We start from the raw sequence: 20,928 nt of genomic DNA on the forward strand, positions 1-20,928 counted from the left end.
ATAAAAAGCAGTGTAGATGCCAAACTTTGGCTAAAGTCACAAGATGTTCTTATTGTTCAGTGAGGGAAAGCTACAAACGATGTGGTACTGGCACAAGCCCTACCACCCAGCGCTGCCCCACTTCTACTGATGAACATGGTACCCCACTTATGTGTGTGGGCCTCCCGAATGCAAGAGGAACCTGTCAAAAATTAAATAGTGTGAAGTAAATATTTTGTGAATGGGATTATAGTTTTAGTCTGTGCCAACAGTGTGTGTAACCTCTACCCACATATTAGAAAAGCATTTTAATTGTATGGGAACACAGCATAGTAAGTCTTTAGGTATTGGCTGGAAGTGCCTGAGTTTCCTGCCACAAATATGGGAATATTAGTGTTTTTTAGGCCACAATTTGATATTCGTAGGGCATTCTGGGCAAGAAAATGTGCCAAGGTCCACACGAGCCACAGCACCCTGCATTCTCTCGGGTTGCTAGGTTTTGGAAATGCCGAGGGTTGCCAGGGTTACCTGGATGCCGACCGACCGTGGGGCGATATGTTGCAGTCTTGAAAAGAGTGGGGAAAGTCTGAGTTTGAGGTATATTTTCTATTATTTGTAGGGCATTCTGGGAAAGAAACACATTAGGATCAACATAAGCCACACTACCTGGGTTCCCCTGGGTAGCTAGATTTCAGAAATGTCCAGGGAAATCAGATATCCCTGGTTGCCGGATGACTCAGAGCAAGAATCACGATCACATTTTTAGATCGGCTTGGTCTGTGTGTGAATCTAGAAAAATCACTTACATCTCTGGTTCAAATTCTGAATTATCTAGGTGCATCTCTTGAAACCATCACAGGAGAAGTGTTACCTTGGGAGGGCAGAGTGTGTTCCACTTCTCAAAAGTGTCACCAGTTGTTACAAGCCACAAAGCGGACAGTGAGGCTAGCTGACACCTTAACCTTCAGGGTCCCACTGTGCCTGTTGTAAACCACTGGCACAAAGCCATGTGAGCCTTGGGATGGAAGATGAGTATTACACACGCTACACCCCTTTGGGACACAGCAGGCTGGGAACACTGAGACGCTTACCAGGCTTTGATAAATGCAACATGATTGGTCTCCCCTGAGTGCCTGATTTGTTGCACCATGGAGATGTCAACCAGACTATCAACTGGCCGCCATCAAAACATCACGCTACATACAGGTCTGTCACACACTGAGAGCAGCGCTGCTGTAAGGCACAGTGTTCCAGAAGATTTCGCCCCTAGAGGACAGACTACTTGATAAGCATATGCCAGGAGATCAGTAGTCAGACATTTTCTTTGGGCCATGCCACAGGTGGCGTTGAGAGGTGGTGGGGAGTAGGAGGTGGTGTGGTCTACAGTGCCAATGTTAATGAGGTCACAACATTTTACAATGCTCAGTTAGGTTTTGTTTGTTTTTCTACAGTCAATGAAAAGATTTGTTAAAAAGAATACTTAATTACCAAACATAGAGCAAAACCCCTGGGAGATAGGTTCCCCCAGGGACGAAATCTGCTAGCGGGATTCCCAAGTTTTTTTTTAATTATGGGCCCAAAAATGGTCTGTCTGGGTCCCAAAGCCTCACCCCCTCCCTCCGATCCCCCTACAGGGCCTAGCAAGGCAGGGTATACCCCAGTGCTATAATGGCTGGCAGGAACGTTTTTCTTCCTGTTGCTGGCAGCCAATCACAGCGCTGTCTCCTGCAGGAGCAAGTTGGCCCGATCTTAAAAATGCACCCTGGGTCAATCAGAAAGCTCTGTTTAAAAAAAAAATAAAAAAAATGTTGAGTCCCTTGAACCCAACCATCCAGATATACAAATATTTTTGGAGCTTATTATCTCAAAAACTACTGAACATATTTACACCAAATCACAAAATGTACACTTTCTGGCCCAAGATCTAGCTTCCTGCCAAATTTAGTCTGCTCCCGCCCAGTGGGAGAAGACATGCTTTCCCTATCCCAGCAGGGAGGCATGTCTGCTCTCACCTGGCGGGAGCTTTAAAAATGCTCCTGCCGGATGGGAGCAGACATGTTTCCCTGCCCGCGCTGATGCAGGCAGGGGAAACTACTGTGTCCTGTGGGTGGGGTCCCTGGGACCAAGTCTGTGAGAGCTATACCCAGGGGAAGGGGTCCCCGGGCCCTTAAAAGGCTGGGCTCAGGGAGGGGAGGCATGACCCCCTCCCGAAGCCTTTATGGGACCCATGGGCCCCATCCCCTAGGGCCGATTTGCATATAAGAGGCAAGGGGGCCTGCCCAGAGCCTTAAAGTGCCCCCGGGGACCTTATCCCCCAGTGCCAATTTCCGCAACAACAAAAAAGGGGAGGGGGGCTGCACACACTTCCCCCGAGCCTTTAAAGGCCCTGGGGGCCCCATCCACTGGAGGCAAAATAAACCTAAAAGGGAAGGGGCGTACAGCTATATTTGGGCATCCTCTGGTTATTCCTCATTTCATAACCAGTATATTTCCTGGAATGAAATACAATTGGGGATATATACTGGACTGCTGTTTTTCCATGGGCCTTGGAATACTGATAAGGATGGTAACTAGTGGTATTGACTCCACCAGAATTAAAAACACACTTGTGAACGAAACCAAAGCGGTTACTTACCAGGTGACAGAAAGTGCCTAGAAGCAGAGGAAGAGGTGGGTTCCTCAGTCCATGGCCTTCTCGTTGCAGAGTGATAAGGCCTGTCGGGTTCATACCTAGAGATGTAAGATCACATCACCTTTTGTTTATTCACAAACAAATACATTCTTTGTCAACTGCAAACTTAGTATCATTCTTGAGGCTTTAGCTTCAACTTGCTTAGTTCACCCCTGTGTGTGCCTTTATTACAGCAACATTACCACCACTGGCTGATTCTGCTCAGTGGTGATTGGATTTGTATCCAAGACCTGTTTTTTAAAGAAAATCTGTGTCATAAAAAAGTATTGCAGAATGTAAATGTCTTTTTGGCTGCACCATGGTACTGGCACATCCCATGGCTCAGTCTTCTGTGATACAGAATCACTCTGGCTGCAAAAGGTTTTAAAGCACGTTAAAGAAGATCTGAAACCGTAACTGCAAAATTCACAATGAAAACAATAAAATGAATTTTTACACTAAATAAAACACATAATCTAAACGTTTTACATTCCCTTAAGTAACAGCATGGCAACGGCTAACAGGATTATATTTGCATACACTAATAAAAACAAAAAAGTGAAGAGTAAAATGCTTAAATTAATCTCAGTGACTGGAGTTTCTCCTGGGGCACTCAAATCCGTAATTTCTTTCTTGCCATTCCACTCTAAGCAGAGACCAGCCCTATGGAAAGCAGTCTTGGTCCTCCCCAATATGAACAGTCCAGATCAAACTGTCAGGCCAGGGTCCCACCAGCTCAGAATACAAAGTAATCCCTGACCAGTTTCATCCTAGTGGACCTCGTCATGAGATGCAGCTCCACAATGAGAAATGTAGCATTCTCACCAGACACATGTTATGATGGGCAGCGGTGGGTGCACTGCAGTGGGTCCTGGCACAGGGCGTACCGAGTCACAGCAGCGTTTCAGAGGTATCTCGGAAAACTGGAGGCTTCTAGCTCCATCATCCTGACACTAAAAATATAATTTACACAGTTGTGACTTACCTCATCTCCTTGTCAGCCAACATCATAGTATGAGGAAAGATGGGTGGCAAACCAAATGTATTATAACAATCTAAGATAACTGTTGTTCATATTTTCGCTTTTGACATGCTACCAATCCAAGAAGGATCCTAGCCTTTTCATCTGTGGTCTACACAATATATAGCGGGCTTTATGAAGAGATTAGCAAGTTGCAATATTTGTGGAGTTTAGTTTTTGTCTCGTTCATTGCTTCTTTTATCAATATTCTTCCCAGAGACTGTTTCCTCTATTCCATTCATTAGCTCTCCCATTGATTTTTTTCTGAAAAGTCTCTTGTGCTTGAACTCCAATCAAGGCCTTTTCTGCCCTTTGGACATTTTCCTTTTACACTGGGACACTCGTAAGGCGAGACAACACTTTCATCATAATTTCTCTTTACGGGGCTACTGGAAGTGAAGGCCATTCCTCAAGCACTCAAAAAAGGAGAGAGGAGACCACTGTGCCAGCCCTTGACATCACCACCCATGCTTACGTCTGTGATCATGAATGTACTTAGGGCTGCATAGTGATGGATTTACTTGTAGTTTACAGAAATGGGATTTGAGAATTATTCTAAGGCTGAATCAGATTTACAACTTCACTAAGTCTGCCATTAAAGTGGGCTTTCTGTCATAAAAAGCAGTGAACACCAATTAACTTTTCTAGAAACTGCAGGGAAGGGATTTTTGCACATGGGAATATGCTTTCTATATTGTTTTAAACTATACGGGGTCACAAAAGCACACAACTCATTAGCTTGAATATACTGTTGTGTAATGCACATTACTTGTTACTTGACCACTAAACAAAACTAACCCGCTGCGTTCATTAATATGATCACATTAGCACCAGACCACACCACCAACTGTAGCTTCAACACAAGTTGTTCCATGCCGCTTTCCTCCCGTGCTGATTACTATACTTTACCGGATGCGGAATTATCACTGATGATGCTGCACATTGGGTTGAGTGAAAGTTAAAACAGAAAAGGTGACCAGACCTGACTGGGTCTTAACAATGGATACAGTAGCAGGGAGTTTCTCATGGCCAGAAAACTGTGATTTGCAATTGTTTCATTATGTTTTTAAAGAACTGTCTAAAGAATGGAAACATAATGACCAATTCAAAGCGTTCTTGTATCCAATGGTATCTAACAGTATGGTATAGCTGAAACAAAATGTTACTTCTTTACCTTGGCCTTCTTCAAACTTCTTACTTTTTCTCTTCCCTTCAGGTCCTTCTTTCCTATCTCTCCATTTCTATCCTTGATTGGCCTTTCTTCTTCTTCTTCCCTTCGCCCGCTTCTTTTCTCATTTCATTACACTGCATACTCCCTCAACAAACCATCCATCCCTTCCTCTGATGCCTTCCTGCCAATGCTTCATCCCTTGAATTTGCTTTCTCTGCACCTTCCAAAGGTCACCACACAGGCCAGTTTGATGGGTTGGTCTTATTAAAACATATGTTCTACATAGTTTGAACCCTCTTAATGTTTCTGCAACAGATACATGTATGTAGTCAGTAGGTCTTACAAGTATGAACCCTCTTGGAGACCTTAATATCACCGGTCTTTGTAGTACGTACATTAAATATGCTTTGCTTGCCATGAACAGGTTTACCATTGACTACCGTTCTTTAACCAACTGTTGCAGGTTTTAGGAGTGATGCACTTCTAAACAGAATCTGCATTTCAAAACAGACTATAGATTGCTGACAGCAGAGGTGTCTGTTTGGAAGGGGCAAAGTCAGCCTTCGTGCATCGTTTTCCAGCATGTTGGGAGGAGGAAGGTGGCTTAGGCATGAGGAAGAAGAACTGGTAGCAATGGTTCTGCAGAGTGTGGTGGGTGTCGGCATGCCCTTGTGTCTGACACAGTGCCTTTGCTCTGCAGGCAGATTTTTCCAATCTCAAAGATCTGAAGATACAAATTTGATTTAGGGCATGCCACCACTGTCTCTAAGTAGGGTGTGAGAAAGAGTGCTGTATGCACACTGGACCTGTTCATGGTATGGCATGCGTAGTTGCAGTCCGAGGGAAGGGGCAGAGAGATGGGTCCATGCAAGCGCACTATAGCAGCTGCCATCTGACAGCATTCTCTCTCTCCATGTGGTCGGCCTCATTGCTGGCTTCACCTGTCCTGGCAGGCATGAGCTGCTCCCAATCAGTCTATTGCTTAAACTATCAGGAACAGCCAGACCTGTTCTCTATTAAATAAAGCAATTAAGCTGGTTGTTTTATTTGGTGTAAAAGTCCTTCCTGGCTTACTGAATCCTGGGATTAGTAAGAAATGCTTTCAGATGTAACTAAATATATAAAAAATGTAGGTATTACTGTGAGGATAGCAAGTGATTTTAGGCTTATTTTCATCAAGCTCTGTGGCAGAAATGTGTAATATGAAACTGACTAAGTAAAGTTTGTTCTATTAGCAACATATACAAGTCCCTAGTTTGAGTAAAAGAACTGTGATTGAAGCTCTTAATCTCATATGCTGTTTTGATAATGCCTCAGGTCCCTTTGACAGGTCAATATTGACAGTATTTTTCTTAGGGAACAATGATCTTGGGGCACCAAATACTTCTTAATGTTTCCTCATATTGTTTGCTGCAATACAACACAGCCATTACCTCCACACCGTTCTGGAGAGCTAGAATGCATTCCTCATTTATGAAAACCTTGCACAGGCGAGCGATCTGTGGGTCACTCATAAATGTGTTTTTTTACATTTCATGTTTTTACATAGTACTATGATCATGAGGATTACAAATGCTGCAAGAAATGTAGTGGGGAGGTGGACATGAGGTGACATTGGAAAAGAGATTAAAAAGATGTTGTGGGAACCACAAAAATTTGAGGTAGATTTCCTTTAAACTCAGAGAATTCTATGACCATAGCAAAGAAAAGGAAACAGGCAGCAGATTTAGGGATGGTTTGAATGTGACAAACCTGTCAGAGAATACTTTGCAGGTAAAAAGACAAGAGGCCAAGACCAGAACCCACAAAATCTGTGCGCCCACAAAAAGCTAGGATTTTATAATGATTAGAATGTACTAAGATGTGTTATTTGATGAATTTTGTAAGTGATCATAATACAGACTACCTCTTGGATTAAAAGTAAGAAAAAACTGAATACAAGATACATCTCCATCACTGTTCATCACACATGAATAACTCATTAGTCACAAAGATCCTAGTTGCCTTTGTGGCATCATATTACTATATCTATATTAATTGTCAAGCCATGTACACCCCACCTCATTCTTGTCAGCCAGAAGGCTGCAACATAGCTATCTATTTGACAATATCTCCACCAGCAACAAATCATCCCCCTGCCCTGCAACACATACTAGGGGCTTTTATACATTTCTTCTTTTAACAAGTTTATGAAGAAAGTGTGGGCTAATGTGCATGAAACCTCTGTTACCAAGAGGACTGAAAACGAGGGTGAAAGCAATAACTCTTGTTACTTATGAATTCCACTAGCACAGAACTATACAAGGTCAGCCTGCCGAAGCCACTTCCTGCCAATATGAGCATTCAGCAGAGAAGAGAAAAATCCCTATATAGCAGATGAGCAGAAACTATGTGACAATTTTGCATACACAAACATTCTGTTAGTTTTCACAAAATGAAGATGGAAACCTTGCATAAATTGTATAAACTCTAGTTTTAGAATTTCAGGGGTGTGGAATTTCATAAAATATCTACTTGTCAATGGGACAGGCTGCTTCAAATAATCTACTTGTCCTGTAACAAAATCCACTTGTCCCTTTGTTGCCATGTAGTGCAGTAACGAATTATGGCAGCAATCTCATTATATAAGGGCTAAAATAATAGCCTCTCTGATTATGCCAGGGATCATACTATAGTAGAGTTTGAATACTAGCAAATCCTGTATTTTGCCACCTTTCCACAGATGTACCTACTATGGATGAAGGTAGCAGTAAGCAATAGTTCCAGATTTGTAATACACTTTTGAGGCTGTGCAAACCTACTAACTTCCGTGTTTGAGGGGTTTTTACCAGCTCTTCTCTAACTGTTTTTTGAGAAAGCTTAGAAATGTATTCCTGACCGTTGGGGAAAAAAGTAATTGGAGGGAAAGTGAACTTGTAAATGCTCAACAGATTTTCGCATGAGCATATCTAGGCTTGAGCTAAAATGTAGTGCACAAATAATTTCTGAGAGTACCATTTTCTGGCCTACCTCTATAAGTTCTTGGTATATCATGAGTAGCAAATCTGCCTTACTGAAAGGCCATATACAATGGGTGCACGCTTGTGACTTACTTTAAAAATCTGTCCCCTGATTAGGTCTATTGTTAACCAAGACCTTTTGTTTTTATTACAGTTCTGTCTCTCTCGCTGTCTATTGGTTAGCTTCACTGTGAGTGACAGCACTATGCTCTTTCACAAGGAGCATATCGGTACACAAAGTAGTTTTGTTCAGTGCCAGGACCTACTGTGGCAATATGTACTTTTTGAGACAAAAAATATTTTTGCTTTTGCCTATATTTGTTATAATAGTGAGGACCAGGCAGCTCTCAAGACAATAACATTTTACAAAAACCATGTCAAAACAACACGCATTGACAAAACCAAAAGGGTGACGACCAGTGTCAAACCTACTGACATTGACAATGCTTGTTTATTTTTGTGTTTCCCATAATCTTGTTGAAACTTGTCGTACATTTTTTTAGAAATACTAGCAGGCATCAACACATTTTACTAAATGATGCTTCAAAGAAATTATACCTAAAATTTCACAGCAGCTTAACAAAAGTTTTTTTTCTCATTGCATTTTTTAATTAATGTTTTGATTTTGAAATCAAAGAATCCTCAATTTAGCTTTCAAGCTTCTGCAAATAATTGCATCTAATCAGAAAGCATTCTGGGAGTATTATACATAGCCTCATACTGTTCAACTTTGCCAACGTGTGTACACATTTTTATACCAGAACAACTATCAGTAGTGATGTCCGAGCTTACAACATTTCCTTAGCTCGCGCTCACTCTGATAATACAGGCTTCGCATTAACGAACCATAAATACAAGTGCGAACAGCATTAACATATGGACACAGATGTTACCTTTACTGTAGACAATGCCCTTCCCTGATCCATAATGTGGTATGATGAACTGCTAGCAAAGGATTTATGCTGCAGGGGGTTGGGCCTACTTGTCCCAAGAACAAAATAAATATGAAAGCTTGTTGTCCACGACCCCAAACAATATGTCCTGGGCGTCGGGCTATAGGAATTCCACACCCCTGCAGAATACTTACTTTAAATGAAATATTCACTAAAGTCCAAGATCATGAAATTAAAGACCTAGTGTGATGCAGAACCCATGCTATATGTAAAGCCTACCACAGGAACACAGTGATGCCATCACTGTGGGTAGGGAGAGATGTTGTATTGAGGTACCTTCCTCAGTAATGTTATATTACTAATATTTAAATTGAAACCACACTAAAACACAAACTGAACTCACACCTGCAAGAATATGAGGCTTATAGTGAAAAGGGGATCAGATTTTTGGTGGCAAAGTCAAAAAGCTCCACTGTGCAGTACACAGCACTATCCGTAATTTCCCTCATCTGATCCTCAGAAAACAAGGCTTTATTTTTAGCATGGCGAGTCTAAATGATTGCCGCAGTTAGTGTAGGAAGCTGGCCTGGTGTGTGGTGGGTAACTATGGTACTTACACCTTATACCAGGTCCAGGTATCCCCTCTCAGTGAAGTGTAGGCAGTGTCTAGAAGCCAGGCTCTCTAGAGGTAGCTGTGGATAAGCAGCCAGGTATTATCTAGGAGACATGCAAAGCTCATGCAATACCACTTCAGTTACACAGTACTTACACACAAGAAAGAAGACACTTGGTTGTACAAAAATACTTTATTTTTGGAACACAGTATCAGAAAATACTAGAGAGGCAACCCTCCAATAGGAGGTTAGTAAATTATATCTATATATTTAAATATATTAATGAACAGTAAGAGGCATAAAAAGGTTGGATAACAGTGTAAGATAGCAATAAGCAATAGTAGCCCTAGGGGGAGCCCAAAACATATATTAAGAAAGTGGAATGCTAACACAGGGCCCCCACATAGGTAAGTAAATCGTGTAGAGGGGAGATGGGAGTACAAGGAAACCACACAGGTAAGTAATGCTGTACCCCCCAGAGACCAGGAATGCAGGAGTAAAACACTGGATTTCCCCAAAACCACCCGAAAGGATGAAAAGAAGAAAAAGAAGACACCCAGAACAGCCTGCAAGAAATTAGCAGTGGATTACTGAAGATGGAGACCTGTGGAGAGAGGGGACCAAGTCCAGAAGTGTCTGTGGAGTCCAGGGGGAGTAGGAGATAAAACCCACCCAGAGGTACCTTTTGGAGTTGGTCGATGAAGAAGAAAGACAGGTCAGCACTGCAGTACAGCAGCTGGAGAAGAGTTCCTGAGGCATGCAGAAGGTGTCCCACGCTGGAAGCTGGATTGCAGATGGGTGGCAGTGAAGGATTTCCACCAACAAGCTTTGGCAAAGACAAATTTGCGGTTAGAGGAAAAGAGGTGCTGCCGGGGACCAGCCAGGCCTAGGAGGACTCTATCCAGGAGGGGGAGTCACAGGGGACCCTCTGCATCGCAGAAGGCCTACAGGAGCAGAGGCAGCACCCACAAGTGTCCCACAGGACAGCGACACAGAAGTCACTGAAGCAGCCCACGCAGCACCACAGAGGTTGCTCCCACGTCGCCGTAGGACCACGCAGAGGCCCAAGAGTTGCAGGCGGGAGTGCTGGGGGCAGGAGCTACACGTTGCCTGAAGTTCCCTGTGGAGTCGAAGCAAACAAGCCTTGGCAGCTGCAAAGGATGAGGGGCATGGGGGTGCAGTCTTGAGTGGAGTAGAAAGGACTTACAACCACCAAAGTGCGACAGCTGGTAGAGAGGACCAAGGGGAACTCTCGAGACCATCACCTGTGATGAGGATCCACGTCACTCAGGATGAGGGGAGATTCATGCAGCCAGTTGTCGATGCAGCCAGGTACCTGCGGATATAGGGGAGTGATGCCTTCACCCCAAGGAAGATTCCTTCTTCTTCTTGTGCAGGCTGAAGAGTAGCAGTCTTCTGAGGACGCACAACCGGGGAAATGTTGCAAAGCTGGCAGGAAGTCTGGATACAATGTTGCAAAAAAGTCGTCTTTGTGGATCAGCAGCTTGTAGTTTGGACTCTTGCTCTGGGCAAGACTGCTGGTTTAAGGATGACAGTACTTTTGTTTGTAGGTGACTGCGTCTTCCCTACAACAAGTCGCAACTGTTATCCCAACCTTACCAGCTCACTAGCAGCACCTCACCAGAAACGTAATATTAAAAGGTGATTTGAGGCAGCCGCTTACGCATGGACTCGAAAATAAGACATCTCAGGGATTGTCGTGGTTAAACGGAGATTACCCTTTTCTTACAGATATATTATGTCTCATACAAACACAGACAATGACACAGATGCAGTAAATTTATAATAGCTTTTTATTCAACATAACTGCAATTTGTGATAAGTTGCATGGACTGCAATGATTAGGATAATTAATATAGCGAGTAACAGTATTGTGAAGATAAGAGTCGTTGTTACTAAGACCCCCACCATTTTGCAATACATAGAAAAGATATACGAGATGTAAGATACCCTACTATCCTAAGAAAAAGGCCTAACCTCCTACCTAAAGGAGAGCTGGGTTTGTTAAACCTAATCTGCCAATGCCGTGTCCATGAGAGGAGCCCCCAACCCTAGTTACCTTGGAATGAGGTCTCTATCTCAGACTCCGCAGGGACACGAAGACTGGGTCAGCGTCAAGATGACTGCAGCATCGGTATCAGCGATGGTGGCGATGCCCTCTGGTCGGAATCCCTCTGATTATCTGTCTAAAGTGTGATGTATTTATACAGATCTACAAGGTCCCCTGACGTAGGTGTATTCCTAAACAATAGATAACAGGCATGCTTGGGACGGCAATTAATGTCAACAATCCCTCGAAAGTATAGAGAGGGAAAATCCCTAAGTGTGAACACCTACTGTTTGTTTGTCATTGGTGCTTGATCTTGACGCCTTGGCACGGTGACACTGATAATGTAAATCATAACAAGTGACCTAACTATAAACAAGGCAGCCATCTTAGAAGAAATAAATAATTAAATGGGCTAAGACAGAGCAAGCTAAGTAGGTTAAAAGTCACTACGTGGGCATGAGTCTACAAGCCAGAGGCTAAGCTAACTCCTGCTATCCCATTAAAACGAACTAGGATTCACTATACCCTCCCCATTGCCTTAACAGGTATGATAGGTACAGGAACCCAAAAGCTATAAAATTGCTCCTGAACTAAAAGCTAAATGCTAAAAGAAGCCAAAAATGCATTCGCATGTGTTAAAAATATGTTAAAACAAATCTGTTTAAAAATACATACAGAGATGTTAATGTCAACTATGACAAGTACAGCGTGCAACAGCAAATGTCTATGTAATTGCATAATTTGGAATCGGGAATGGCAAGTCATTTCATCAAATTATGTGTTATACGCATGATCTTGAAGAATGTAATCGAAGTCACCAGTCAAGGATCTAAAAAATGAGTCAACATCGTCCGAAGTTAAGTCTAGTGCTGGGGGGACAAATGGATCCACAGAGCAGAAGTGAGCCGTATTTCCTGGTGCATCGATACTCGTTGCAGTGTCCTCATCCACGGTAGATCTCACAACGGAAGGCTCATAGGTGGCCTCGCGGAGCAACCTCAGTCTCAAGGGGCATGACCGTGTATGAACCCTCATCAGGGACATCAGCAGTTCGTGGTCCACAGGAGATGTCGGTGCAACAGCAAGACAGACCATAGGCAGATGTTCAAAGAGACACCATATGCAGCGGAAGACTGGTTGTACACACCAGAGAAGTGGCAGAAGTGGCCGAAATGACAACGACCAGTCAAGCTCCACTTCCAAAAGCAAAGGTGCACCGAAGATCCGAACCATGCGCTCACGGCACAGTGGAGTTGGCGGGAGCGGCTCCATTGCTCTGTGTTGCTGGAAAGAAACAACCACTGCGAATCAGAAGAAATAGCAGTAGTAGTCCGCCAATTAAAGCCAAAATAATTGGATGCCACCAAACACACTTGAAAAGAGAGAATGGATGGCTGACGGGATGACTCCGAAGACAGTCTGGAAGATGGACACGAAACCAGACCCGACAGCCTTAAAGAAATGAACAATCCCAGTGGTGCTTGAAGCATTGAATATTCTGGATACCAGATCTCCAAAGTGTTTGGGGAAATTGGTATTTAAAAGGGATTGTATCTCGGCTGATGATCTCGCAATCTGGAGAGCATACGTCTCTTTTGCGGATGTCAAGGCGACCTGTTTTTGAAACAATAGCGCCTTTAGCCTACTCAGCTTGTCATAGTTCACATTAATAGTATCTATGTGGGGCCATATGTCAGATACTTTTATCTCTTGTGTGGGGGGAAACAAAACATGTCCACAACTTGTAACGACCTTCGTGACCGAGATTGCGTAGGCAATTCCAGTTCGCATGCCGCAACAGCTTTGATCGTTTAGTACCACATAACTTCCATTGGAAAGTACATGAAACACTGGACGAATCAAGGGGACGGGAGTACCCTTCAGAAAACAGGCCAAATTTGCGACCCCCGCATTGCAAAGACCGTGAAGAGACACCTGTTTGCATATTAAAGAATGACGAACAGCAGTCTCACATTCACTACCGCTAAGAAAGACCTCTCTTTCACCGTTCAGACATCTATAGTCAAAGGGCAACTCCCACTCTTCCTTAATAAAGCTATCTCCTAGTTGCTCATATCGTCCCACTGCAAGATGTTTCAGGCAGCTCGAGAAACGAAAGGTCGAAATCGGTAAATTAATAATGCCGTGTAAGAGCCAGATAGTTGAAGGACTCTCTGCTACCGTGAAGGGCAACTTATCTAATTTCTCTACTTGAAGCAGGATGAAAGTAGCCTCCCTTTTAGCCATTGTCTCTTGTTCCCTGGAAAAATTAAAAGCAGTGAAGAATTCACTCCCATTAATATACCTCCATGGAATGTGGCCACTTTTCAGTGTCTGTAATGTCCAACCCAGCTGCATGATGGAACGTAGCTGTGTTTGGCCATGACATAGCCGGGACAAGTCAGTCTGAGTGATATCAATAGCAGACGACACTATATTCAATAGGGAATAAATCCTGTTGGACAGCGTGTTCATGCCATTGTCGCCAACAGCTAATGTTTTTTCCAAATTTTCCTTATCTAGTTGCCTTAAACGCGCAGCAGCCTCAATCTGGGAAAGTTTCCAAATTTCATTGTACATAGCATATAAGAACCGTTTTGAGCGCTGTTTTCTAGGACCTAGCAGAAAATCCTGTAAGTCTATACTGTCAGAAAGAGTGTTCAGGTGTTTCTTAACCGCTGTTAACGTGTTTGTTTTCACCCATTGCTGGCACAGCTTACCCACACTGTATGTTGACCCGATATAAAGCGAGGGTCAGGCCTGTTTATTAAAAAAAAAACTGAAGAGGTCAAGAAACGCCTTTGACACTCATTAGTGTTGGTGGGCCATACCAACCACCCGCCGTGACTGGAAAGTGAAAAATGATAGGTATCAGCCTTAACCAGTGCATCTAGCCTGTCCTCTGTGATATTAAAGAAGTGTTGCCAATTTTTTAATTTTTCCGGAGTAGGGATACTGGGCGTATTCAGATCTTTAATTTTTGCTAACCCCAGACAGGATGTAAAACAGTGAGACGTTCTTTTATGTCAAATGGTGTTTCTGCTGCCACCATACCAGGGGCATCAAGATCTGGGACATGCATAGGTATCCCAAAGAGAACCTCATATGGAGAGCGTCCCCCCAAGGACCGTTTTGGCAGATTATTCAGTGCTCTCTGGACCCCATATAGGTGGTGTAACCAACTGCGGCCTGAACCTAATACTCGAGCTGTTAAGGACTGCTTTAGATCACGATTCTGCCTCTCCACGACCGAATTTCCCTCGGGATGGTATGGTGAGGAGTAATGGAGTTCAACACCCATCGTCCCCATGGTGTCCCTGAATGCCTTAGAGGCAAATACAGGGCCCTGGTCCGAATGGAATGCTGCAACCGCATATGTACCGATAAAGATCAGCAAATCTTTTATAACAGTCTGGGCGTCAGCCGACCGCTGTGGCCATACCCACAGGAATCTAGAACAGGAATCCACAGCCACTAAAATGTATTTGTATGCACCATCAGGCTGTAAGGGACCACAATGGTCTAGGTACACACACTGAAGTGGCTTGTCTGACACTAAGAGGGATGTCTGCGGAGGGCGTTTGATATTAGAGCCCTTAATCTGCTGGCAAATGTCACAGCAAAGGACATACTGCTTAGTTCGTCTGCATAGACCAGGCCACCAGTATTGTTGCTGTAGAATTGTTATTGTGGCCTGTATACCAGCATGTGCAGAAGCGACACCCTCATGTGCGGCTGTAATCAGCACCAATCTCTGGTCTTCATTGGGGATCACTCGATCTCTTACCCCAGGAATCGTTGTATAAGCAACATTCTGTGCACTGATATGGTAAGTATAGTTTGTAGGGTATCCTTTCGGAAGGGTCTTGCCTGCAGCCGAAGCTTTAACGGCAATCAGTATTTCATTATCCAATCTCGTCCGAGTACGAGTAACTGCAGCCACAGAAGCCGTAGCTACTGATGCTTTGGCCGCTTCATCAGCCAACGTATTACCGACAACGTGTATTCCTACACGTTGGTATCCTAATGTATGAACTACATGGACACATGGTAGCTTATCCTTTAGGTCAGCCACCCTTCCCCACAATATTTTGTGTTTGATGGTGTTCCCTTTAGAATCCCTAAACCCGTTCAGCTTCCAATGATTGAGATATTCATTGTATGACTGGACGCAGTAATATGAATCACAGACTATCAAAGTCTGGCTTCCTGTCTCAGTATGTTCGAGCGCTAGAATAAGAGCTTTAAGCTCAGCCAACTAGGCTGTGCAGTCCCCTAAGGTCTGCGTGTAGGTATTGTGAGGGTGGAAAACTCCATCTTCCATCGATCCGCACACGGCTGCGCAAGCTGCCGAGTATTGATGTTTAGTACCTACAGCCGGTTAAGCTGGTCCGTCAGTATAAATGATAGTATTATAACTGTCTAGTGGCAAGATATTTAGAGGAGCGGGGTACTCCTGTTCATACTGGAGAAATTATTGTGTTTAAAGTCTTGGATCAAATACATAATCAACATCAGTGGCGGTCAGAGACGTTGCCCATTGAATCCAGCGTGGATGTAACGCCTTAGCGTTCGGAACGCTTGCTTTAGTGACAGCCTCTAAGGCCAGCACCGGGGAGACAACAATAATGCGTTTCCCCTGGGCAAGTGGCCTCTCTTTTATGACGGCCATCTGAACTGCTGTCAGAATCTTTTCTGTAGGTGCAAAACGCTGTTCAGCATTTGAATATAAATGTGATTTATATGCTATCGGCACTGTGTCCTCCTCATTAAAGGTGACATAAGTAAATCCAAGGGCACCAGCAATTATTCTGATGACCAAATTTGTTTTATTGTCACGTGTGTGTAAGTGTTTAGCTTCTAGCATGTCCCGTTGCATGTCCCTAAGGATGTGCTTGTGTTCAATCGTCCATCGTCTGCTAGAAAAATTGGGCTGAACTAAGTCATAAAGTGGCTTGATGCGTTCTGCATAATCTGGAATGTAAGTTCTGCCAATATTGAAGAAACCCAGTAATGACTGCAATTTCTTAAGTGTATTTGGAGGCTGTAGTTGAGCACACTTCTCTAGAAAGTGCGGGCCAGGCTCTTCCCCTCGTTTGACAGCTCATATCCCAGGAATAATACACTAAGAAAGGCTATCTTGCTTTTCTTAAAATTAAATTTATAACCGAGGTCTGCAAATCCCAAAATGATCCGATCGACCCTCGCAAGATGAATGTCGAGGGCGTCGTCAGTGAGATAGATATCATCCACATAGGACAATGCATCGGAATCAATCTCGTGCAAAATTGATGTTACACGGGCTGAAAGCAGGCCTGGGCTATTTTTATAGCCTTGAGGTAAACGACTAAAGCGTTTCTGAGAGCCAAATGAAAATGCACTTAGGTCCCTACTTTCATGTGCTAAATTCTGGCAGAAAAATCCATTAGATATATCCAATGTAGTTTTATATTTTTTACGCACTATATTGTTTATTAGTGCCGTGCTGTGTGAGTTTTGTATAGCATATGTGCGTGTGTGACTATTTAAGTGTCTGTAATCAACTACTATAATATAATGGATTATTCATCGCGGACGTACAGGGATCAATTACTCCCTGGTACTCAAGTTGTGATAGTATCTCCTTCACCGGAGCTTTCGCTTCATGTTTAACAGGGTATTGTGGCTGCGGGTGGGGTGTAGACCTAACGGGAATAATATGACAAGGAGACTCCTTGTCCCAACCTACATGATTACGGTATATTGCAGGTGCCTGCACTAAAGCCCATTCAGCAGCATAGGCTTCTTTTGCTGCTTCCGGAACAAGATCGGAGAAAGAAGGCAAAATGACATCTTCCCCATGAGGGAGCTTGCGGACGTGTTCAGGTGGCCAGTCTCTCTCGGCCAACAGGATATCACTAGTAAGTTCATCCCAAATATTACACTAATAGTGGGTTTCACGTCTCCCTCTATCTGAATGGTTAAATCATAAACCCTATTGGGGGAAGAACGCGGCCACCCGCTGTTTCAACCGCGATGTAATCGCTAGTTGCTGTCGCATCCAGATGATCTTTCAGACTCCAGCGACATATCGTGACCTCTGCCGCGCTGTCCAACAGAGTCACTGCCCACGTCTTGTTCCTCAACAGTGTTCTCTATACTACTGGCATTTTTAACTGTCAGTGCTGCCACCTTCTTCTTTTTAAACTGTGGCTTTTGCTGAGGAGTCTTGTCTTCTTTTTTAATGGTAGACTGTGGTGAGTCTTTCTTTTCTTTCAAGTATTCCGGACGTCGATCTTGACGGCCCCCTCTCTCCGGCGCGTCCTGAAAGGAACGAGAGGGACGTGAATCAGTATATCTGTCTGGAGTTCTAATGTGCTCCCTATTTCTGAGATTATACCTCCTTTCGGAGTTCTCCGGGTGCGGAGAATCAGCTCTCTTATTTCTTCTTTCTTTTAAATCTTTTTGTTTGTCCCAGCGCTTCTTAGAGCCCTCTTGTGCCTGCTTCATACCCTCCTTATGGGCGGTACTTGGTAACTCCAATTTTTTAGGTATCCCGTCCTATACTAGTATAGGTATCGGAAATTATTTTCGGTAGCTGTCTCTCCTGTTCCTGGTTTGGAGTTTCCCGGAGACGCTGGCGAATTGCCAGTGCTACCGCTTCCCCAGTAGGTTCCTGGACAGTCCAGTTGCGGTTCTAGAGGTCAGAAGTCGAAGTAGAGGTTGCAGAGGAGTCCTGCTGGAATTTTGCAAGCCGAATCTGAGGATTCACCCCAGAGGAAGACCTATATAGCCCAAAGAGGGGACTTGGTCACCTAACCAGGTAACTACCTATCAGAGGGTGCCTCTGATGTCACCTGCCTGGCCTGGCCAGTCAGATGCTCCTAGAGTTCCCTGCCAACCTTGGAATCAAGGTGGCAGAACCCAGGGACCCTCTGGAGGTGCTCTGAGCACCACCTGTGGGGTGGTGATGGACAGGGGAGTGGTCACTCCCCTTTCCATTGTCCAGTTTTGCACCAGGGCAGGGACTGGGGGTCCCTGAACCGGTGTAGACTGGTTTATGCAAGGAGGGCACCAAATGTGCCCTTCAAAGCATTGCCAGTGGCTTGGGGAGGCTATGCCTCTCAAGCCTGTGACACCTATTTCCAAAGGGAGAGGGTGCAACACCCCTCTCCTAAAGGAAATCCTTTGTTCTGTCTTCCTGGGCTTGAGAAGCTCAAGCAACAGGAGGGCAGAAACCTGTCTGAGGGGTGGCAGCAGAAGGGCTGCTGGGAAAAACCCTGCAAGATGGGTGGAAGCAATGCTGGGGGTTCTCTAAAGAGTCTCCAGAGTGAATGGGATCATACTTCCAATACTGGCAACAGTATTGGGGTATGATTCCAACATGCTTGATACCAAACATGCCCAGGTTCAGAGTTACCATTATGTAGTTGGACATGGGTAGTGACTTATGTCCAGTACATATATAAAATGGCGTCCCCGCAATCACGAAGTCCAGTAAAATGGGGCTGGAATTTGTGGGGACACCTCTGCTGGTGCAGGGGTGCCCTCACACACAGGTAGCTGCATCCTGCCCTCTGGGCTGAGAGGGCCTACCATTGGGGTGACTTACAGTGACCTGTGGTAAAAACGGGTGCGTGCAATGGGAGGCCTGCGGAACCCTTTGCATGGGCTCCCTATGGGTGGCAGAATAACTGCTGCAGCCCATACGGATCCCCTGAAACCCCAATGCCCTGGGAACCTAGGCACCATATACTAGGGACTTACATAGGGGGATCAGTATGCCAATTGTGGGAAGAAAAAGGTACAATTTAGAGGAGAGAGCATAACTACTGGGGTCCACGTTAGCAGGGATCCAGTAGGCACAGTCAAACATTCTGACAACAGGCAGAAAATGGGAGTCACTATGCGAAGAAAGAGGGCACTTTCCTACAGTTCGGTATCCATCACAGATTTCAGAAAAAAAAGGTGGTGGTCACCTGAAGCACAGTTCTTTCTTTTGACTTCAGGAGACTAGCCACCTGAGCCCCACCACATGAACAAAGCTGCATCCTCAGTAATGGAAATAAAAGACTTTTTTTGTTTGGCTGCAAGTACTAAGCACACTGGCCGCATCGATTCAGTTTCCAGGAAGAAGTTATGTTTAGAAGGATGGCTGATGGCCCTCTGGGGAAAAACACAAATAACAGCAGATTCTAGTTTTTCCTAGTGCTTCATAATTACCTTTGATTGGGTGTCCACTTCTGTTTTCTGCTTCCACGAGGGCTGGTGCTTCGTCCCTGATCCTCCCCTCTCCAGTTGTTGCGCTTCATGCTTTAAAGAAAAATGGAAAACAAGTATTGATGAGGAATGCTCTTCTCTTAAGGTGTGCACTCCTCACCATCCTCTCCTAGGTAGAGCAGTGATCTCAAAGCTATCCAGAAGCTGCTTGCACCACTAAAACCTGATCTACATAGGGAGCCATTTACTTGTTTTCTCACACTCTCTTTCTCTCTATCTATGAAGAAGGTGTCATGAATGCCAAAAAAAGGAACTGTGGAGGAGAGGGACTGTCAGTTTCTTGTATAGTCCCTCAACTGCCTACTGGGTTGACTCCAATAAAGGTGGGACCATGAAGACAATACCTGAATGGAGCAAGGGAAGGTAACTGAGCCATTTTGGGGAGTTTTAGGCAAGCACTTGGAACTGATCAGTGAGACATTAACAGAGCTTGTGACACAATCAACATTTATTATGAAGGCATGTTAAGTTTCCAATGAATATAGCAGATTTTCAGAGGGCTTTTGATGTCTACTACTAAACCTGTCATTAAATATCATAAAAATGGAACACAAGACTCAGTTAAATATAGACTCTGAATCAAAAGACAACATAAATAAAGGGATGTAACAAAACCTACTGACACATTTATAGCATTACATGAGGGATCCAGTTAAGCAGGATGGCCACAATTCATAGACTAAACACTCTCACAAATAAATGAAGGAAATTATTTGCATAGCGACAAAAGAAGTTATTGCAAATATTGCACATCCAACAAACAGAGGAAGATAATTTGAGTCAAAAGAGGCTAGCAAAAAAACACTTAAGTACAGCACAATTTAAATCCGAGAAATTTGGATAACATTGGGTGTTAAAAAAGACAAATACCATCTATAAAATAGGTACCAAACGACACACTTTTTTCCAGTTTCAAATTCGTCAAAACTAAGGAAGTGAGAGCGCCAAAGAATCCTTGAAGGACTGCTGTGTTCCCAGTGGTGGTGTTTGCCTGGCAATCAGTCTCCCAGAGAATCTGCCTGTCTCGCTGTTGAAAGAGGGAAGGTGTATGCCTGGACCTGCAGGTAGAGCGATTGCCCAGGAGGAGAATCTCAGTGTGATCCTGACCTTAGGAGCACCCACAAAATGTGGATTGCCTGAGAAACAGAAACTATGAGCGGCCCGTGCTGCACAAAGTCTCACAGTGTATCTGCAGTGCATGCCGAAAACCTCAAAAGTCCCTCTATATCCACACATCAGCCCGAGGCAGG

The 20,928-nt window shown here is 44.1% G+C and overlaps 1 protein-coding gene across 4 annotated transcripts in view; it reads right to left on the minus strand.

The window, feature by feature from the left end:
• DCAF4 (DDB1 and CUL4 associated factor 4) overlaps nucleotides 1-20,928 on the minus strand; it is a 228,797-nt gene that overhangs the window by 159,185 nt on the left and 48,684 nt on the right. For 2 of the 4 annotated variants that reach the window (XM_069208946.1, XM_069208943.1), the window contains exons 2-3: nucleotides 19,622-19,711; nucleotides 2,615-2,709 (exon numbers count right to left, since the gene is read on the minus strand). Coding sequence is in view for 2 of the 4 variants with exons in the window: in XM_069208943.1 (XP_069065044.1) it covers nucleotides 2,615-2,709; nucleotides 19,622-19,710 (184 nt within the window). In the remaining 2 variants the exon portion in view is untranslated. The remainder of the gene's footprint in view (nucleotides 1-2,614; nucleotides 2,710-19,621; nucleotides 19,712-20,928) is intronic. The other 2 variants (XM_069208944.1, XM_069208945.1) reach the window with 1 other exon arrangement.

The sequence above is a fragment of the Pleurodeles waltl genome, chromosome 9 (assembly GCF_031143425.1).
Source record: "Pleurodeles waltl isolate 20211129_DDA chromosome 9, aPleWal1.hap1.20221129, whole genome shotgun sequence".
NCBI lineage: Eukaryota > Metazoa > Chordata > Amphibia > Caudata > Salamandridae > Pleurodeles > Pleurodeles waltl.